This window comes from Ascaphus truei, chromosome 17 (assembly GCF_040206685.1).
Source record: "Ascaphus truei isolate aAscTru1 chromosome 17, aAscTru1.hap1, whole genome shotgun sequence".
NCBI lineage: Eukaryota > Metazoa > Chordata > Amphibia > Anura > Ascaphidae > Ascaphus > Ascaphus truei.
In genome coordinates, this window is record NC_134499.1 from 18235007 (window position 1) to 18252140 (window position 17134).

The following is a 17134-nucleotide window of genomic DNA, read 5'->3' on the forward strand; positions in this document are numbered from 1 at the left end:
GCTGGGAACCCCACCCAGGATATAGATTTCCACGGGCTGGACACAACCTGCTCCCCGGAACCGGCGTAACTGTTGGACCTACACAGAGACACTGGGATAGGAATCCCCTACAATACAGATAAGCAATCAATAAGACTCTGCAATGTTAAGACTGTTTGCTTGCATAGGATAGTATATGTTTTGGGCTCGGAACCAGTTTAGCTTGCCAGCGCCATTAGAAAGGGCCACAGCAAAGTTTAGTTAGTTTTCCTATAGGGAATAGGTTTTTATTTTATGATTTGTTTTCTTAAAGGCACAGTGTACCTGTGGTTTAATTGGCTTGTGAAAAAATAAACCGCTTAAGGTTGATGGCTGAGTGCCTCGTGTGTGTGTATACACGTTTGTCCTTTTCTACAAATGTAACCCTAGAAGACTGTCGCAAAGAGCCTGGGCAAACGGCAGCTCTACATAAAGGGAGGCGTTTGCCACAAGACATAGGAAAATAATTGCATGGAGTCAGTGGGAGAGTGTTATGTGCATCACCGTAGGATCTAAAGCTAGCTACTTGTATATAGAAGTTATGTCAGTGTATCTTTATTGGTATACAGCGCCATGCACGTACGTAGCAGTAATGCATGCGACAAAATAATATAAGATGTAATACATCATGGGAATAAGCGCTTTAAACATTAGGAAAAGGAATCCCTACCCTGAAGAGCTGACACTCAAAGTTATTCCCTGCTGGACCGCCCTTCTGGGACTTTCATTCTGTCAACAAATGTAATATCTCTGGGGGGCTTCATTTAGGGGAAATGTAATATCCCGGGGGGGGCGGCAAAGGGGGGGGCTTCATTTAGGGGAAATGTAATATCCCGGGGGGGGGGGGGGGGCGGCGGCAAAGGGGGGGCTTCATTTAGGGGAAATGTAATATCCCGGGGGGGGGGGGGGGGCTTCATTTAGGGAAATGTAATATCCGGGGGGGGGGGCTTCATTTAGGGGAAATGTAATATCCGGGGGGGGGGGGGGGCTTCATTTAGGGAAATGTAATATCCAGGGGGGGGGGGGCTTCATTTAGGGAAATGTAATATCCGGGGGGGGGAGGGGGGGGGCTTCATTTAGGGAAATGTAATATCCTGGGGGGAGGGGGAGGGCTTCATTTAGGGAAATGTAATATCCGGGGGGGAAACTTCATTTAAGGGAAATGTAATATCCGGGGGGGAAACTTCATTTAAGGGAAATGTAATATCCGGGGGGGGGGGGGGAGGGGGCTTCATTTAGGCAAATGTAATATCCGGGGGGGGGGCTTCATTTAGGGAAATGTAATATCCCGGGGGGGCTTAAATCAATGGAAATGTTATAACAAAGCTTGGATGAATCAGCAGAAGGGGCGAGGAAGGGGTTAAGATGCTTACATCTGCAAATAAATAGTGATAGGGTAATCTACTGGGGATAAAATGTGTTGGGTTAAAACAAATGAATAAACCTTTTAACAAACAAAAAATATATACTATATAATTTAATATGGGTTTATTTTTTTTACCTCTTAATCCCCATGGGGCCAGAGGGGCCAAGAAGGGGTTAATGGGATAGATGGGCAACCCAGTGGGGAATCCTGTGCATACCGCTGAGATAATAACAGTGAACTACATTTCCCACAATGCAGCAGGGGTGCAGCGATACAGCCACTGACGTTTAGCGTGCAGGAGGAGGAGGCTTGTGCTGCAGGTGGGCACAGGGGGAGCAGTGTGTGTGGCACCATGTGGGCAGCGCAGGAGCCCCAAATCCTCCCCCGTGTCCCCTTGGCAGGGCATGCAGGGTGACACAGACAGACTGGGCAGCCGGACACAGGGTAAGCGGCACTGATCTGACCCTGCAGCTGTGTGCAAAGTGGGCACCACTGCTCTCTAATCGAAGCGCCCAGACTTTCCCTGCTTATTGCATGCAAGGTCTGTTTAACCCCTGGGGTACTGGGTTGCACTGTAACCTATGTAATACCCCATAAGCATGACGTAGAGCAGGGGTGGCCATCTCCAGTCCTCAAGGGCCACCAGCAGGTCAGGTTTTAAGAATATCTCTGCTTCAGCACAGGTTGCTCAATTAGTGGCTCAGTCAACGAAAATGCACCACCTGTGCTGAAGCAGGGACAGCCTGAAAACCTGACCTGTTGGTGGCCCTTGAGGACTGGAGTTGCCCACTCCTGCAGTGGAGCTTCTGCGTATTGGGACAGATTGACTAAACTGGCATTTAGTAACAAGACTTTGTGTCTGGAGAGATTTCCCGCTTTATAAGGAGGTTTGTCTCTTGCCTGCTTATACTGGAGGTTGTCATTCTCTAAGTCAGCGGTGCGCAAACTCCCTGCGCAAACTCCCCCCCCCCCCCGTACCTGCTCTGCACCCCCCCCCCCCCCGGTACCTGCTCTGCTTCTCCATCGCGCCCCCCTCACCTCCTAATGTTGCGTCAAATGACGCTGCAGGGTCATGTGACGTCACGTTTCTCGCGACTGGAGCCGGGTAATAAGATTACAGAGACCTCGCGCCGGCAGCGCAGGACCTTTGTAAATGCCGACCCCCCCCCCTGCGAAAAGTCCAGGCGGGGGCATGCCCCCCTGTTTGCGCACCGCTGCTCTAAGTAACCGCCTGGCACTGCAGGGCGACCATGTCCTAATGACACCGCTCTCTCTCTCCCATATATAGCGCATGGCTTCTGGTGCGCACAAGACCGCAGGGTGGGAGGGGGGAGCCGTCTCCTTATCCGCCCCAGAAAACCAGGACACCCACAGATCAGAGAGCCCGGCACCTGCGCTGACCCAGGGCACAGAACCAGGTGAGAGGGAGCTGGCATCTTCCCTGGCACACGTTATGGGTCGGCAGGCTTGGGACCGTTCCATTATCACGAGGAGCATGGGGTCGCTTTCCATTAGCTGATTCTGTTCTCCCTGCTGCGCGTGTGTACACCGTGTTCAGAAGGGAAAAGGGGACCCCTTTATTTTTTCCATTTTTATATATATATATATATATAATTCTCGCTCAATCCCCATGAGAATGTGCACAATTGTAGGTCTGTTATTTAGATTAACACTGTATAAGAAGCACAATGTAGACAATCAGCAGTTAACTAAATGAATGTCACTGCATGATGTCAACAAGTACCAGGTGCACTGCGGGAGGTTAGTGTTCATTAAACGGGAAATCTGAGTTTTCCATCGTAGCAAATGTGTTACACTGCTGTCATCTAATCAAACACTAAGATTACTATGTAGTTTGCGTTCAAAGTGTGTGTTCAAAATGTCCTCCTCCTGCGGAAACGCCCGAAGACGAGAACGTCGCTGTCTGATTGCATCATCAATAACGCGCTGATCCAGCGGCCCCCCCTCCTGCACAATACAAATGATTTTTTTTCAGTCCTCCTAGCGTCCGTCCTTTTATCCGGGAACATTTTAGGGAAGCGTTTTGGACCACAATTCTTGCTCGGTCTCAAAGCGTTTTCTAACGTGTTCTCTTCTGCGCTAAACACCATTATGTAACAATGCACGGGATGCGATCATCACGCCGTCACCAATTCCAAAGAACATTTAGATTATCAAATCCTTCTTAAATAAAATAATACACTTTTTCTGAACGGTGTGAGTTTGTTGACGATATACAATCTACTTGGCGCTTTACAAAAAGACCATACAGTATAGGTAATTATAATGCAACAAAGTCAGACAGTAGGAAAGGAAATCCCTGCTCCGAAGAGCTTACAATCTAAGTGGTATGTTGGGAGACTTAGAGACCACAGATGTCGGAATAAGTGCAGTAGATCAGGGGTGCGCAAACTAAGGGGGGTTTAGTGCGTACAGCGGCCCCTCGCTCTTCCCCCAAAGCATTTAAATGAAATGCCGGGGGACCGCACGAGGCCTCTGTAAGTTCTCTTATCGTGTCTCTGAGGGTGAGTCAAATGATGCTGCGGGGTCACGTGATGTCACATGACCCCGTGGTGTCATTTGATGCCGGAGCCAAGGTAAGAGGGGGGGTGGGGGCGCGAGCATGGGGGGGAGAGCAGGCAGAGAAAAGTTTGCGCACCCCTGCAGTGATGAGGCACAATGGGTGGTAAGAGGTTAGCTTCTCTTTCCCTGCCTCTCCCCATCCCTGCCTCCCCCTCTCCCCTCTGCCTCTCCCCATCCCTGCCTCCCCCTCTCCCCTCTGTCTCTCATCTTTCCTGTCTTGCTCCCTCGCTTTGTAACCCCAGGGGCCAGCCATGATGGAGCGATGTTCGTCCATGCACGATCCTACGAGGACCTCACTGGAGACGAGGAGGGGTCTGCACCTGGGACCCCCGGCGCGGAGTCAGAGGGGGATCCCGGCAGCATGGAGGAGATTAGCCGGGACTTCAGCAAGCTCAGCACCCAGCTGAGTGTATCCTCTTCCCAGGGGGAGGAGCAGAGCATGGAGGCAACCTCTGATCCGGCCCGGAGGGACTCGGCCCGCTCCGCAGGGCAAGAGGAGGAGGAGGAGACTCTGGCGCTGGACGCCTGGTACCGCCACCAGAAACACATCTTCGTACTTAGTGAGGCGGGGAAGCCCGTGTACTCCCGCTACCGGTCCGAGGAGGCTCTCTCCAGCACCGCGGGGGTCATGATGGCACTCGTGTCCTTCCTGGAGACCGATAAGAACGCCATCCGCTCCATCCATGCAGGTAATAAAGTGCAAAGCGCGTCCTCCAATCAGAATGCCCCGTTTGGCGCGGCCGATCTGGAGTCGGTCTCACTGATTTTTGCCGGCCATATAAACTTTAATGGAGAATCGCGTCAAATCCGGCACCTTTTCCATTAAAATTGTACTTTTTTTTTTATTGTTGCCTAGGTTACACCCCAAATATGTCCGATTTCCGTACTCGGAGGATATCTGAGACCTCTGTTGTGAGGTTGCAGTACATTGAGATTCCTCTCTGGGTTCTCGCCTCAGAGTTTGTTGGCAGTAACGGGCAGCAAAGGGGGCTCCCGTTTTCCCCCAAATCTAATAAAAGCGGGACACTCTTTCTTTTAAATCCCGGAGAGCGAGATCAGAGGAGATACTCCCGTCCTCCCGGGGAACTGATGGGTCATCTCCAGCTTGCAATACAAAACGTTCATTCGCAGCCAGCGTAGCCAGGACTCCTGATGAAGGGTCAGGATGGCGGTGAAACGTTGGCTGAATAATGAATAACTTTTGCAGTGTAGGCTGGGGGATCTGATTGTATCAACCAGAGCTCCCTGCCCCCACAGAACTCCCTATCGCGCATGTAGGCACGCGTGGCACAGGGAGGAGGGGCCTTTCCCCAGGTCACAAGCGGTTGGGGTTCTCCCAGGTTACATAGTAGATGAGGTTGAAAAAAGCCATACGTCTATCAAGTTTAACCCTATGCTAAATGTAGACGACAGATACTTTATCCTATATTTGTACTTACAGTATTTTGATCCAGAGGAAGCAAACAAAAAACCCCAGTGACATATCATCTAATGATATATCATAAGGGGAAAATAAATTCCTTCCTGACTCCAAGAATTGGCAATCGGATTTCTGCCTGGATCAACATCCTTCCCATGTTTACTTATTTGATATATCCCTGTATACCTTTCCTTGGCCACTGAGATGCGTCTCTGTTGTCTCTCTCTCTGATGTCTCTCTCTCTCTCTCTCTGATGTCTCTCTCTCTCTCTGACGTCTCTCTCTCTCTCTCTCTGACGTCTCTCTCTCTCTGACGTCTCTCTCTCTCTGACGTCTGTCTCTCTTTCTCTCTCTGACGTCTCTCTCTCTCTCTGACGTCTGTCTCTCTCTCTGACGTCTCTCTCTCTCTGACGTCTGTCTCTCTTTCTCTCTCTGACGTCTCTCTCTCTCTCTGACGTCTGTCTCTCTCTCTGACGTCTCTCTCTCTCTCTGACGTCTGTCTCTCTCTCTCTCTCTCTGACGTCTGTCTCTCTCTCTCTCTGACGTCTGTCTCTCTCTCTCTGACGTCTGTCTCTCTCTCTCTCTGACGTCTGTCTCCGTAGACGGGTACAAGGTCGTGTTTGTGCGTCGCGCTCCCCTGGTGCTGGTCTCCGTGTCTCGCACGCAGCAGTCGGAGCAGGAGATCTCTCAGGAGCTGCTCTACGTCTACTACCAGATCCTCAGCCTGCTGACCGGGACGCAGCTCCACCACCTCTTCCAGCAGCGGCCCAGCTACGACCTGCGCCGCCTGCTCTCCGGCTCCGAGCGCATCGCGGACAGCCTGCTGGACCTGATGGACACGGACCCCAGCTTTCTCCTGGGTGCCGTACGCTGCCTGCCCCTGGTGCCGGGGATACGGGACGCTGCCTGCTCCAGCCTCCAGCAGGCCAAGGGCAAGAGCCTGGTCTTCTCAATTCTGATGTCCAGGAACCGGCTGGTCAGCCTGGTCAGGAGGAAGGAGCAGTTCCTGCATCCCATTGACCTCCACCTGCTCTTCAACCTGGTTACTTCCTCCAGCTCCTTCAGGGAGGGTGAAGCCTGGACCCCTGTCTGCCTCCCCAAATTTAACCCCTCCGGCTTCTTCCACGTGCACATCTCCTACCTGAGCCAGGACCCCGAGCTCTGCCTCCTGCTCGTCTCCACTGACCGAGAGGACTTCTTCACAGCGTCCGACTGCAAGAGGCAGGTCGTAGAGCGGCTGGAGAAGCGGGGAACCTGGGGGCTCCTGCAAGAGGCACTGGGGAGCCCCTTCTATGGAGTGACCCAGGTGGGGATCCCCGAACTGCGGCATTTCCTGTACAAGTCGAGGAGCTCCGGCCTCTTCACCAGGTGAGTGGGGGGTGGAAGGTGACCCTGAGGAGAGGGGAGGAGGGGGCACGGTGACAAACCAGATACTAGTAGTGCAAAGACACTTATACTGTGAGATGTGTGTGTGTGTGTGCACACATATATATATATATATCGCTCTGTATACACACACAGCTATAGTATTGCAATGTATATACGCACAGAGGTATAGATCACTCTGTATACACGTACACAGGTAGATATATATTGCTCTGTGTACCTTGCTCGGTATACACACACAGCTATATATCGCTCGGTATACACACACAGCTATATATCGCTCGGAATACACACACACAGCTATATATCGCTCGGTATACACACACAGATACATATCGCTCGGTATACACACGGATATATATCGCTCGGTGTATACACACGGATATATATCGCTCGGTATACACACACGTGTACATATATCGCTCGGTATACACACATGTATATATATCGCTCGGTATACACACAGATATATATCGCTCGGTATACACACACGGATATATATATCGCTCGGTATACACACACTGAGATATATCGCTCGGTATACACACGTGTATATATATCGCTCGGTATACACACAGATATATATATATATCGCTTGGTATACACACACTGAGATATATCGCTCGGTATACACACACTGAGATATATCGCTCGGTATACACACACTGAGATATATAGCTCGGTATACACACACGTGTATATATATCGCTCAGTATACACACAGATATATATCGCTCGGTATACACACACGGATATATATATCGCTCGGTATACACACACTGAGATATATCGCTCGGTATACACACACGGATGTATATCGCTCGGTATACACACACGGATATATATCGCTCGGTATACACACACGGATATATATCGCTCGGTATACACACACGGATATATATCGCTCGGTATACACACACGGATATATATCGCTCGGTACACACATGGATATATATTGCTCGGTACACACATGGATATATATCGCTCGGTATACACACACAGATATATATCGCTCTGTGTTAATTCATCTTCAATACATTATATCCTCTAGATATAATAATTCTGCATTCCAGTTGAGCACACAAAAGAAACGTTTATTTGTCCAAAGTTAATACTTACATGTATAGTATCAGATATATCTCAGTTCACATCAAATATGTTCTATGCTTTTCAAACTTGTCATGTTGTTTCCTCCTCTCTTGGTGGAATCCTTTCCTCTGATGTTATCATGCCTTCTGATCTGACAATTCTGATCTTCTTATACAGAATAAAAACACACACGTCACCCGATTCTCAGTATTATGACTGAATATGGTATCAATTGTCTTTGTACACTAGAGGGAACCATAACTTTCTTACAACTATGGTAATCATCCTTGTATATCCTTGAAATCTTATGATAGGATCCTTTCACAGAGAGCCCAAGACAGCTGTATGTTATATCATCTATCCCGGAATCTCTAGCTTAAGGCCTTGCCCCCGCTGCATGCTGCAGCGTCCGCTGTGGCGGACGCTGCGCTCACCAGAGCCCTCCCCGCAACGGCGCCGGGCCCGCTGCGAGGAGGGGCCGCAGCGCTCGCGCGAGAGCTACTCCTGCTTTCAATAGAATTGAGAGCAGGAACTCGCGTCGAGCGGCTAGGCACGCCCCCCGGCGGTTCAGCCAATGAGGGCGAACCTGCCGGTGATGTCATTGGCCGCGCCCCCGTCACTCCTCCGGCACGCCCCCCCCGGTCTCTGCTCCTGCAGTGAGCTGCAGATCGGGGAATCGCCGGAACGCGCAGCCGAAAGCGCGGGCGCGCATTAGAGCGCCGTGACCGGGGCCTTAGCCTTAGGAGTTAGCCTAAGCTACTTCAAATAACATCATTGTAACGTTTATCTGCTGAACATTCTTCACTGTCGGAATGCATCGCATGTAGCATCTGTTTTATAAATCAAACCAATATGAATGATAATTTAGTAGTCAATAAGAGTATCTAACACTCTGTGTGTATGTATGTATATTATTATTAGATATTTTTTTTTTCTGCTCTGAATACACACACACACACACACACACACACACACACACACACACACACACACACACACACACATATCTCCGTATACACATAGATATGTCACTCTGTATATATGAAACACACCGGCATATATTGCTCTTTATACATACACACATAAATATATATCGCCCTGTATACATGCACACAGGTATTGTCATGGAACAAGAATCATATTTCTGTTTGACCCCCCCTTCTGCTTGTCAGCTCCTTAAGTTCAGCTGCATGCATTTGTTCCACACACACACACCGTGCCTGTGTGATGTATCAATATGTTGCCCTTTCTGCCTGTCAGCAGGTAGCCAGTGAGTTGCTACAGCAACCTCTGAGATTCTTTTCAGAATGGGCTATTCTGCCCTCCCCCCTGTTTGTTTCCAGATAGTCTGTCCCAAGACTATTCCCTTTACCCACATTCCCCCTCACTTCCTTTTCCACTTTGGAGACTGTGAGTACAGCACCCATCTCTGTTACACCCCCATGGCAAGGCCAATTCTTTTCACCTGCCCTTAATTATGAAGCACCTATAGAGAAGCACTCTCACAACACCATTACATCCACAAGTGCCTGTATATACTGCTCATTTCCTAATAAAGTGAAGAAAATATAACAGGACTTGGTGTGCTTTGGAAAGGGGGCTGAGTTGAAGCTATCTGGGTTCATTCATACCCTAGACATGACCCTGGGTCCAGAATAGGTATATATCGCTCTGTACTGTGTATGTATGTGTGTATTTATTTATGTATGTATGTATATGTATCACTCTGTATACAAGCACAGAGATATACAGTGGCAAGAAACATTTTGTGACATTAAGTCCTAATAATATATAAAGATAACCAGATCAAACAAATTACACAAAAACATGATACTTTTTCAACATTTATTGATCCACAAATGATTAAACATTCAATATCCAGGTATGAGAAAGTATGTGATCCTTTAGATTCAGTACCTGGTGGCGCCCCCTTTAGATTCAGTACCTGGTGGCGCCCCCATGAGCAGCAATAACTTCAACTGCGCGTTTCCTGTGACTGCTGGTCAGTCTCTCACATCGGGTTTGAGGAATTTTGGCCCATTCCTCCTTACAGAACTGCTTCAACTCAGTGACATCTGAGGGCTTCCTTGCATGGGCAGCTCGCTTCAGGTCCTGCCACAACATTTCGATGGGGTTTAGGTCCGGACTTTGACTAGGCCATTCTAAAACGCAGAATTTATTCTTCTGCAACCATTCCTTTGTAGATCTGCGTGTATGTTTAGGATCATTGTCTTGCTGCATGATCCACTTTCGGTTCAGTTTCAGCTCACAGACAATGGAGGCCTGACATTGTCCTCTACAATCTTCTGATACAATGCAGAATTAATGGTTGTGTCAATGATGGCAAGCCATCCAGTTCCTGAGGCAGCAAAGCAGCTCCAAACCATCACACTCCCACCACCATGCTTGATGGTTGGGATGAGGTTCTACTGTCCGAACGCAGATTTTGGTTTTCACCAAACATAACGTTTTACCTTTGACTGTTTGTCCAGAGAACATTGTTCCAGAAGTGTTGTGGATCATGTATGTGTTCTTTGGCGAGCTTCAGATGGGCAGCAATGTTCTTTTTAGAGTTTAGTGGTTTCCTCCTGGCTATCCTTCCATGAATACCATTCTTTTTTTCTGATAGTTGAGTCACGAACACTCACATTAGCCAAGGCGAGTGGATTGGTGGAGCCCCAAATCCTTAGAAATGGTTGTGTAACCCTTTCTAGACAGATTGGCATCAATAACTGCTTTTCTGAGTGTAACGGGTGCTCACCACAAACAGGACGGGACCGCGAGGCTGAGGTGGGGATGTTGGTATGAACCGACCACCAGCCACGTGAGTGCATCCGGAGTGCAGAGTGATAGTCGTATAGCCATGTCAAGTTAGTTCAGGCCTGCACAACTTGTAAAGCGAGAAGGGCCGAACTGCTCCAAGGAAAACAGATTCCCGCACGGGTAAAATGATCATATCTCCCCCAACACCCCTCATCATCTTCATATATCTCCCCCAGCACCCTTCATCCTCATATCTCCCCTTGCACCCCTCTTCATCGACCTTTGTGAGACTCACAATCTATCTCACACACCCATCTCTCCCCCTCACCCATACACAATACTCCCTCTCCACATAACACACAATACTCCCTGCAGACCACACACATCCCACCTCACCACTCTCCCCCCCACCCGCATTTCACATCACTCCCCTGCACCTCACATCACCTCATTACTCCGCACCCCCCTCTACCTTACCTCCCCCCCTGCACCTCACCTTCCCCCCTGCACCTCACCTTCCCCCCCCTGCACCTCACCTCACTCTCTCCCCTGCACCTCACCTCACTCTGTCCCCTGCACCTCACCTCACCTTACTCTCCCCCTACACCTCACATCACGGCGGCAGGGCAGGCAGGACTAGCACACTCGCAAGCAGCGGGCAGTGCCACACGCATAGAGTGTGCAGTCCTGAGAGCATGCTCGAGGGGAAGAGCGGGCTCGCGGGCGGGAGGGGGAGAGCAGCTCGCGGGAGAGGAGGGGGAAAGTGGGCTCGCTAGGGGGAAAGCGAGCTCGTGGGGGGGCAATCTGGTTCGCGGGGGAGGGGAGCAGGCTCGGGAGGGAGGAGGACGGGGAAATGAGTGCAGACGGGCCACCTGCGGGCCGCACAATGAGTGCAGACGGGCCGCCTGCGGGCCGCACTATGAGTGCAGACGGGCCGCCTGCGGGCCGCACTATGAGTGCAGACGGGCCGCCTGCGGGCCGCACTATGAGTGCAGGCGGGCCGCCTGCGGGCCGCACTATGAGTGCAGACGGGCCGCCTGCGGGCCGCACAATGAGTGCAGACGGGCCGCCTGCGGGCCGCACTATGAGTGCAGACGGGCCGCCTGCGGGCCGCGTGTTGTGCAGGCCTGAGTTAGTTGATAAAATCAAGGGTTCACTTTTTTTTCACACACCCTGACTCTTAATTACTCATTGTTTGTCTAATTCATACATCATTTTGTTTCAAAACACATGGAATTGGTTCAAATAAACCCTACTGAATATTTAAGAAAAGACTGGTTTTGATTCAAGAAGGTAATTGTAATTATCATTGGGTTTCTCACCACTGTATAGTGCTTTGTATACACACATATAGGTATATATCACCCTGTATACAAACGCACACAGGTATATAGTGTACATACATACATACATACATACTTTTATAGTGATGGAATTCTGTCCCCCCAGCCCGGCGGTGGAGACCCCGTATGACACTGACAGAGAGAGGAGGCGGCTGCTGTCTTTGTATCAGTATCTGCACAGCCGAGCTCACAGCACATCCCGGCCCCTCACCACCATCTACCACACGGGACCCTGCGAGAACCTGCTGGCCTGGGTATGTCTAGGGGCAGGGGGGAAAGGAGGGGGGTGGGGGGAAAGGGGGTCAGGGGGTAGGTGGGGGAGAGGGTACGTTTATTGCAGAGGATCCTTGAGTGACCTGTTCCTATGGCAGGGAAAGTTAATGCTACACTAGGAAGGCTGGGTATATGCAGGGAGAGAGGGGAGGCTGGGTATATGCAGGGAGAGAGGAGAGGCTGGGTATATGCAGGGAGAGAGGGGAGGCTGGGTATATGCAGGGAGAGAGGAGAGGCTGGGTATATGCAGGGAGAGAGGGGAGGCTGGGTATATGCAGGGAGAGAGGGGAGGCTGGGTATATGCAGGGAGAGAGGAGAGGCTGGGTATATGCAGGGAGAGAGGGGAGGCTGGGTATATGCAGGGAGAGAGGAGAGGCTGGGTATATGCAGGGAGAGAGGAGAGGCTGGGTATATGCAGGGAGAGAGGAGAGGCTGGGTATATGCAGGGAGAGAGGAGAGGCTGGGTATATTCAGGGAGAGAGGAGAGGCTGGGTATATGCAGGGAGAGAGGGGAGGCTGGGTATATGCAGGGAGAGAGGAGAGGCTGGGTATATGCAGGGAGAGAAGGGAGGCTGGGTATATGCAGGGAGAGAGGAGAGGCTGGGTATATGCAGGGAGAGAGGAGAGGCTGGGTATATGCAGGGAGAGATGGGAGGCTGGGTATATGCAGGGAGAGAGGAGAGGCTGGGTATATGCAGGGAGAGAGGAGAGGCTGGGTATATGCAGGGAGAGAGGAGAGGCTGGGTATATACAGGGAGAGAGGGGAGGCTGGGTATATTCAGGGAGAGAGGGGAGGCTGGGTATATTCAGGGAGAGAGGGGAGGCTGAGTATATACAGGGAGAGAGGGTAGGCTGGGTATATACAGGGAGAGATGGGAGGCTGGGTATATACAGGGAGAGAGGAGAGGCTGGGTATATGCAGGGAGAGAGGGGAGGCTGGGTATATACAGGGAGAGAGGGGAGGCTGGGTATATACAGGGAGAGATGGGAGGCTGGGTATATACAGGGAGAGATGGAGGCTGAGTATATACAGGGAGAGAGGGGAGGCTGGGTATATACAGGGAGAGAGGGGAGGTTGGGTATATAAAGGGAGAGATGGGAGGCTGGGTATATACAGGGAGAGATGGGAGGCTGGGTATATACAGGGAGAGATGGGAGGCTGGGTATATACAGGGAGAGAGGGGAGGCTGGGTATATACAGGGAGAGAGGAGAGGCTGGGTATATGCAGGGAGAGAGGAGAGGCAGGGTATATGCAGGGAGAGAGGGGAGGCTGGGTATATGCGGGGAGAGAGGGGAGGCTGGGTATATGCAGGGAGAGAGGGGAGGCTGGGTATATGCAGGGAGAGAGGAGAGGCTGGGTATATGCAGGGAGAGAGGGGAGGCTGGGTATATACAGGGAGAGGAGAGGCTGGGTATATGCAGGGAGAGAGGAGAGGCTGGGTATATGCAGGGAGAGAGGAGAGGCTGGGTATATGCAGGGAGAGAGGAGAGGCTGGGTATATGCAGGGAGAGAGGAGAGGCTGGGTATATGCAGGGAGAGGGAAGGCTGGGTATATGCAGGGAGAGAGGAGAGGCTTGGTATATGCAGGGAGAGAGGAGAGGCTGGGTATATGCAGGGAGAGAGGAGAGGCTGGGTATATGCAGGGAGAGAGGAGAGGCTGGGTATATGCAGGGAGAGAGGAGAGGCTGGGTATATGCAGGGAGAGAGGAGAGGCTGGGTATATGCAGGGAGAGAGGAGAGGCTGGGTATATGCAGGGAGAGAGGAGAGGCTGGGTATATGCAGGGAGAGAGGAGAGGCTGGGTATATGCAGGGAGAGAGGAGAGGCTGGGTATATGCAGGGAGAGAGGAGAGGCTGGGTATATGCAGGGAGAGAGGAGAGGCTGGGTATATGCAGGGAGAGAGGAGAGGCTGGGTATATGCAGGGAGAGAGGGGAGGCTGGGTATATGCAGGGAGAGAGGGGAGGCTGGGTATATGCAGGGAGAGAGGGGAGGCTGGGTATATGCAGGGAGAGAGGGGAGGCTGGGTATATGCAGGGAGAGAGGGGAGGCTGGGTATATGCAGGGAGAGAGGGGAGGCTGGGTATATGCAGGGAGAGAGGAGAGGCTGGGTATATGCAGGGAGAGAGGAGAGGCTGGGTATATGCAGGGAGAGAGGAGAGGCTGGGTATATGCAGGGAGAGAGGAGAGGCTGGGTATATGCAGGGAGAGAGGAGAGGCTGGGTATATGCAGGGAGAGAGGAGAGGCTGGGTATATGCAGGGAGAGAGGAGAGGCTGGGTATATGCAGGGAGAGAGGAGAGGCTGGGTATATACAGGGAGAGAGGGGAGGCTGGGTATATTCAGGGAGAGAGGGGAGGCTGGGTATATTCAGGGAGAGAGGGGAGGCTGAGTATATACAGGGAGAGAGGGTAGGCTGGGTATATACAGGGAGAGATGGGAGGCTGGGTATATACAGGGAGAGAGGAGAGGCTGGGTATATGCAGGGAGAGAGGGGAGGCTGGGTATATACAGGGAGAGAGGGGAGGCTGGGTATATACAGGGAGAGATGGGAGGCTGGGTATATACAGGGAGAGATGGAGGCTGAGTATATACAGGGAGAGAGGGGAGGCTGGGTATATACAGGGAGAGAGGGGAGGTTGGGTATATAAAGGGAGAGATGGGAGGCTGGGTATATACAGGGAGAGATGGGAGGCTGGGTATATACAGGGAGAGATGGGAGGCTGGGTATATACAGGGAGAGAGGGGAGGCTGGGTATATACAGGGAGAGAGGAGAGGCTGGGTATATGCAGGGAGAGAGGAGAGGCAGGGTATATGCAGGGAGAGAGGGGAGGCTGGGTATATGCGGGGAGAGAGGGGAGGCTGGGTATATGCAGGGAGAGAGGGGAGGCTGGGTATATGCAGGGAGAGAGGAGAGGCTGGGTATATGCAGGGAGAGAGGGGAGGCTGGGTATATACAGGGAGAGGAGAGGCTGGGTATATGCAGGGAGAGAGGAGAGGCTGGGTATATGCAGGGAGAGAGGAGAGGCTGGGTATATGCAGGGAGAGAGGAGAGGCTGGGTATATGCAGGGAGAGAGGAGAGGCTGGGTATATGCAGGGAGAGGGAAGGCTGGGTATATGCAGGGAGAGAGGAGAGGCTTGGTATATGCAGGGAGAGAGGAGAGGCTGGGTATATGCAGGGAGAGAGGAGAGGCTGGGTATATGCAGGGAGAGAGGAGAGGCTGGGTATATGCAGGGAGAGAGGAGAGGCTGGGTATATGCAGGGAGAGAGGAGAGGCTGGGTATATGCAGGGAGAGAGGAGAGGCTGGGTATATGCAGGGAGAGAGGAGAGGCTGGGTATATGCAGGGAGAGAGGAGAGGCTGGGTATATGCAGGGAGAGAGGAGAGGCTGGGTATATGCAGGGAGAGAGGAGAGGCTGGGTATATGCAGGGAGAGAGGAGAGGCTGGGTATATGCAGGGAGAGAGGAGAGGCTGGGTATATGCAGGGAGAGAGGGGAGGCTGGGTATATGCAGGGAGAGAGGGGAGGCTGGGTATATGCAGGGAGAGAGGGGAGGCTGGGTATATGCAGGGAGAGAGGGGAGGCTGGGTATATGCAGGGAGAGAGGGGAGGCTGGGTATATGCAGGGAGAGAGGGGAGGCTGGGTATATGCAGGGAGAGAGGAGAGGCTGGGTATATGCAGGGAGAGAGGAGAGGCTGGGTATATGCAGGGAGAGAGGAGAGGCTGGGTATATGCAGGGAGAGAGGAGAGGCTGGGTATATGCAGGGAGAGAGGAGAGGCTGGGTATATGCAGGGAGAGAGGAGAGGCTGGGTATATACAGGGAGAGAGGGGAGTCCTAATGTCTGTCCCTCTCCCTCCGCAGGTGACAGAGGCCTTCGAGTTGTACGTCTGTTTCAGCCCCTTGGGGACAAAAGCTTCAGCCGTCAGCAGTGTGTCCCGCCTCCTGCGCTGGATCCGCAGGGAAGAAGAACGCCTGTTCATCCTGAGCTCCCCAACCTACTGACAGCCCCCCATCATTATCATCAGCGGAGACCCCCAACATCAAAGTGAACCCAGGGGGCTCCCCAACATTACCAAGGATGAACCCAGTGGAGACCTCCAACATCACCAAGGCGAACCCTGCGGAGACGCCCAACATCACTATGAACTATTCAGCAGGGACCCTCCAGAGACCCGCCACCCAGTCCATTTCAACACACCCAACATCACAAAGAAGAACCCAGCAGAGACACCCAAAATCACCAAGGAGAATTCTAACCCTATCGGCAAAGAAATGAGTACCCCCCCCCACCCCTTAAACAATATCTATAGGGAGATGAATGAAACTATACCTGAATGCAAAGCAGCAACGTCTCAGAATCCTCTGTTGTAGGACTGAGCAGAAGTCTCTTCCAACCTGATTTCGGAGGGGGAATAGGTCTGTCAGATAGCCTCTTCCCCTTTTTTTATTTTACAGAATATAATCAAAAAAGCTTTGCCCTAATGTACTGTATAATAAATGCAGGTTTGTAAAAATATTTTTTTTAAATAAAATGGACACAGGACTACTTTTTTTTTTTTTCCTTTGGAGAGCCTTTGGGATCTTTTTTTTAATTGAACTGCAACAGTCCAGATCGGGGCACTATTGCGCAATTTAGTCAATGGGCATTGCCATGCGATAGTACCCGATCAGCACTATTGAAGTTTACAGAATAGCCCACCTTTGAATTTTGCCAGGAGTTGCTCAGATTGGGAAGGATAAGGAGCAACGGGACAGGGGGTCTCACAGCAATTTCATGAACCCCTCTCTCTGTATATACAGACCATGGCAGGGAGATACCAGCAGTGACCCTGCGTGTTTGCATCATTAAACAGTAACCTATTTGTTGGTTTTTCAACCTTTTTAAAGGA

The 17134-nt window shown here is 51.4% G+C and overlaps 1 protein-coding gene across 2 annotated transcripts; it reads left to right on the forward strand.

Moving 5' to 3' along the window:
• Nucleotides 1-1654: 1654 nt before the first annotated feature.
• Nucleotides 1655-16791, forward strand: MON1A (MON1 vesicular trafficking associated A). Of its 2 annotated transcripts, XM_075574147.1 has the most exons (6): nt 1659-1828; nt 2673-2802; nt 4210-4656; nt 5989-6754; nt 12074-12221; nt 16107-16791. In XM_075574147.1, exons 2-6 carry the CDS (start codon nt 2676-2678, stop codon nt 16245-16247), a joined length of 1629 nt encoding a protein of 542 aa, XP_075430262.1. In that variant the 5' UTR covers nt 1659-1828; nt 2673-2675; the 3' UTR covers nt 16248-16791. The 2 variants fall into 2 exon arrangements, with proteins under 2 accessions (XP_075430263.1, XP_075430262.1); XM_075574148.1 differs by lacking the exon at nt 2673-2802 and having other exon boundaries at nt 1655-1828.
• Nucleotides 16792-17134: the final 343 nt, after the last annotated feature.

What these genes read in the sequence shown, in the direction of transcription:
- MON1A (XM_075574147.1), top strand. Translation starts at nt 2,676, where the DNA reads ATGGCTTCTGGTGCGCACAAGACCGCAGGGTGGGAGGGGGGAGCCGTC. An exon ending in GACCCAGGGCACAGAACCAG is followed by an intron (nt 2,803 to 4,209) that starts GTGAGAGGGAGC and finishes TTGTAACCCCAG; the next exon opens with GGGCCAGCCATGATGGAGCG. An exon ending in GCGAGAACCTGCTGGCCTGG is followed by an intron (nt 12,222 to 16,106) that starts GTATGTCTAGGG and finishes CTCCCTCCGCAG; the next exon opens with GTGACAGAGGCCTTCGAGTT.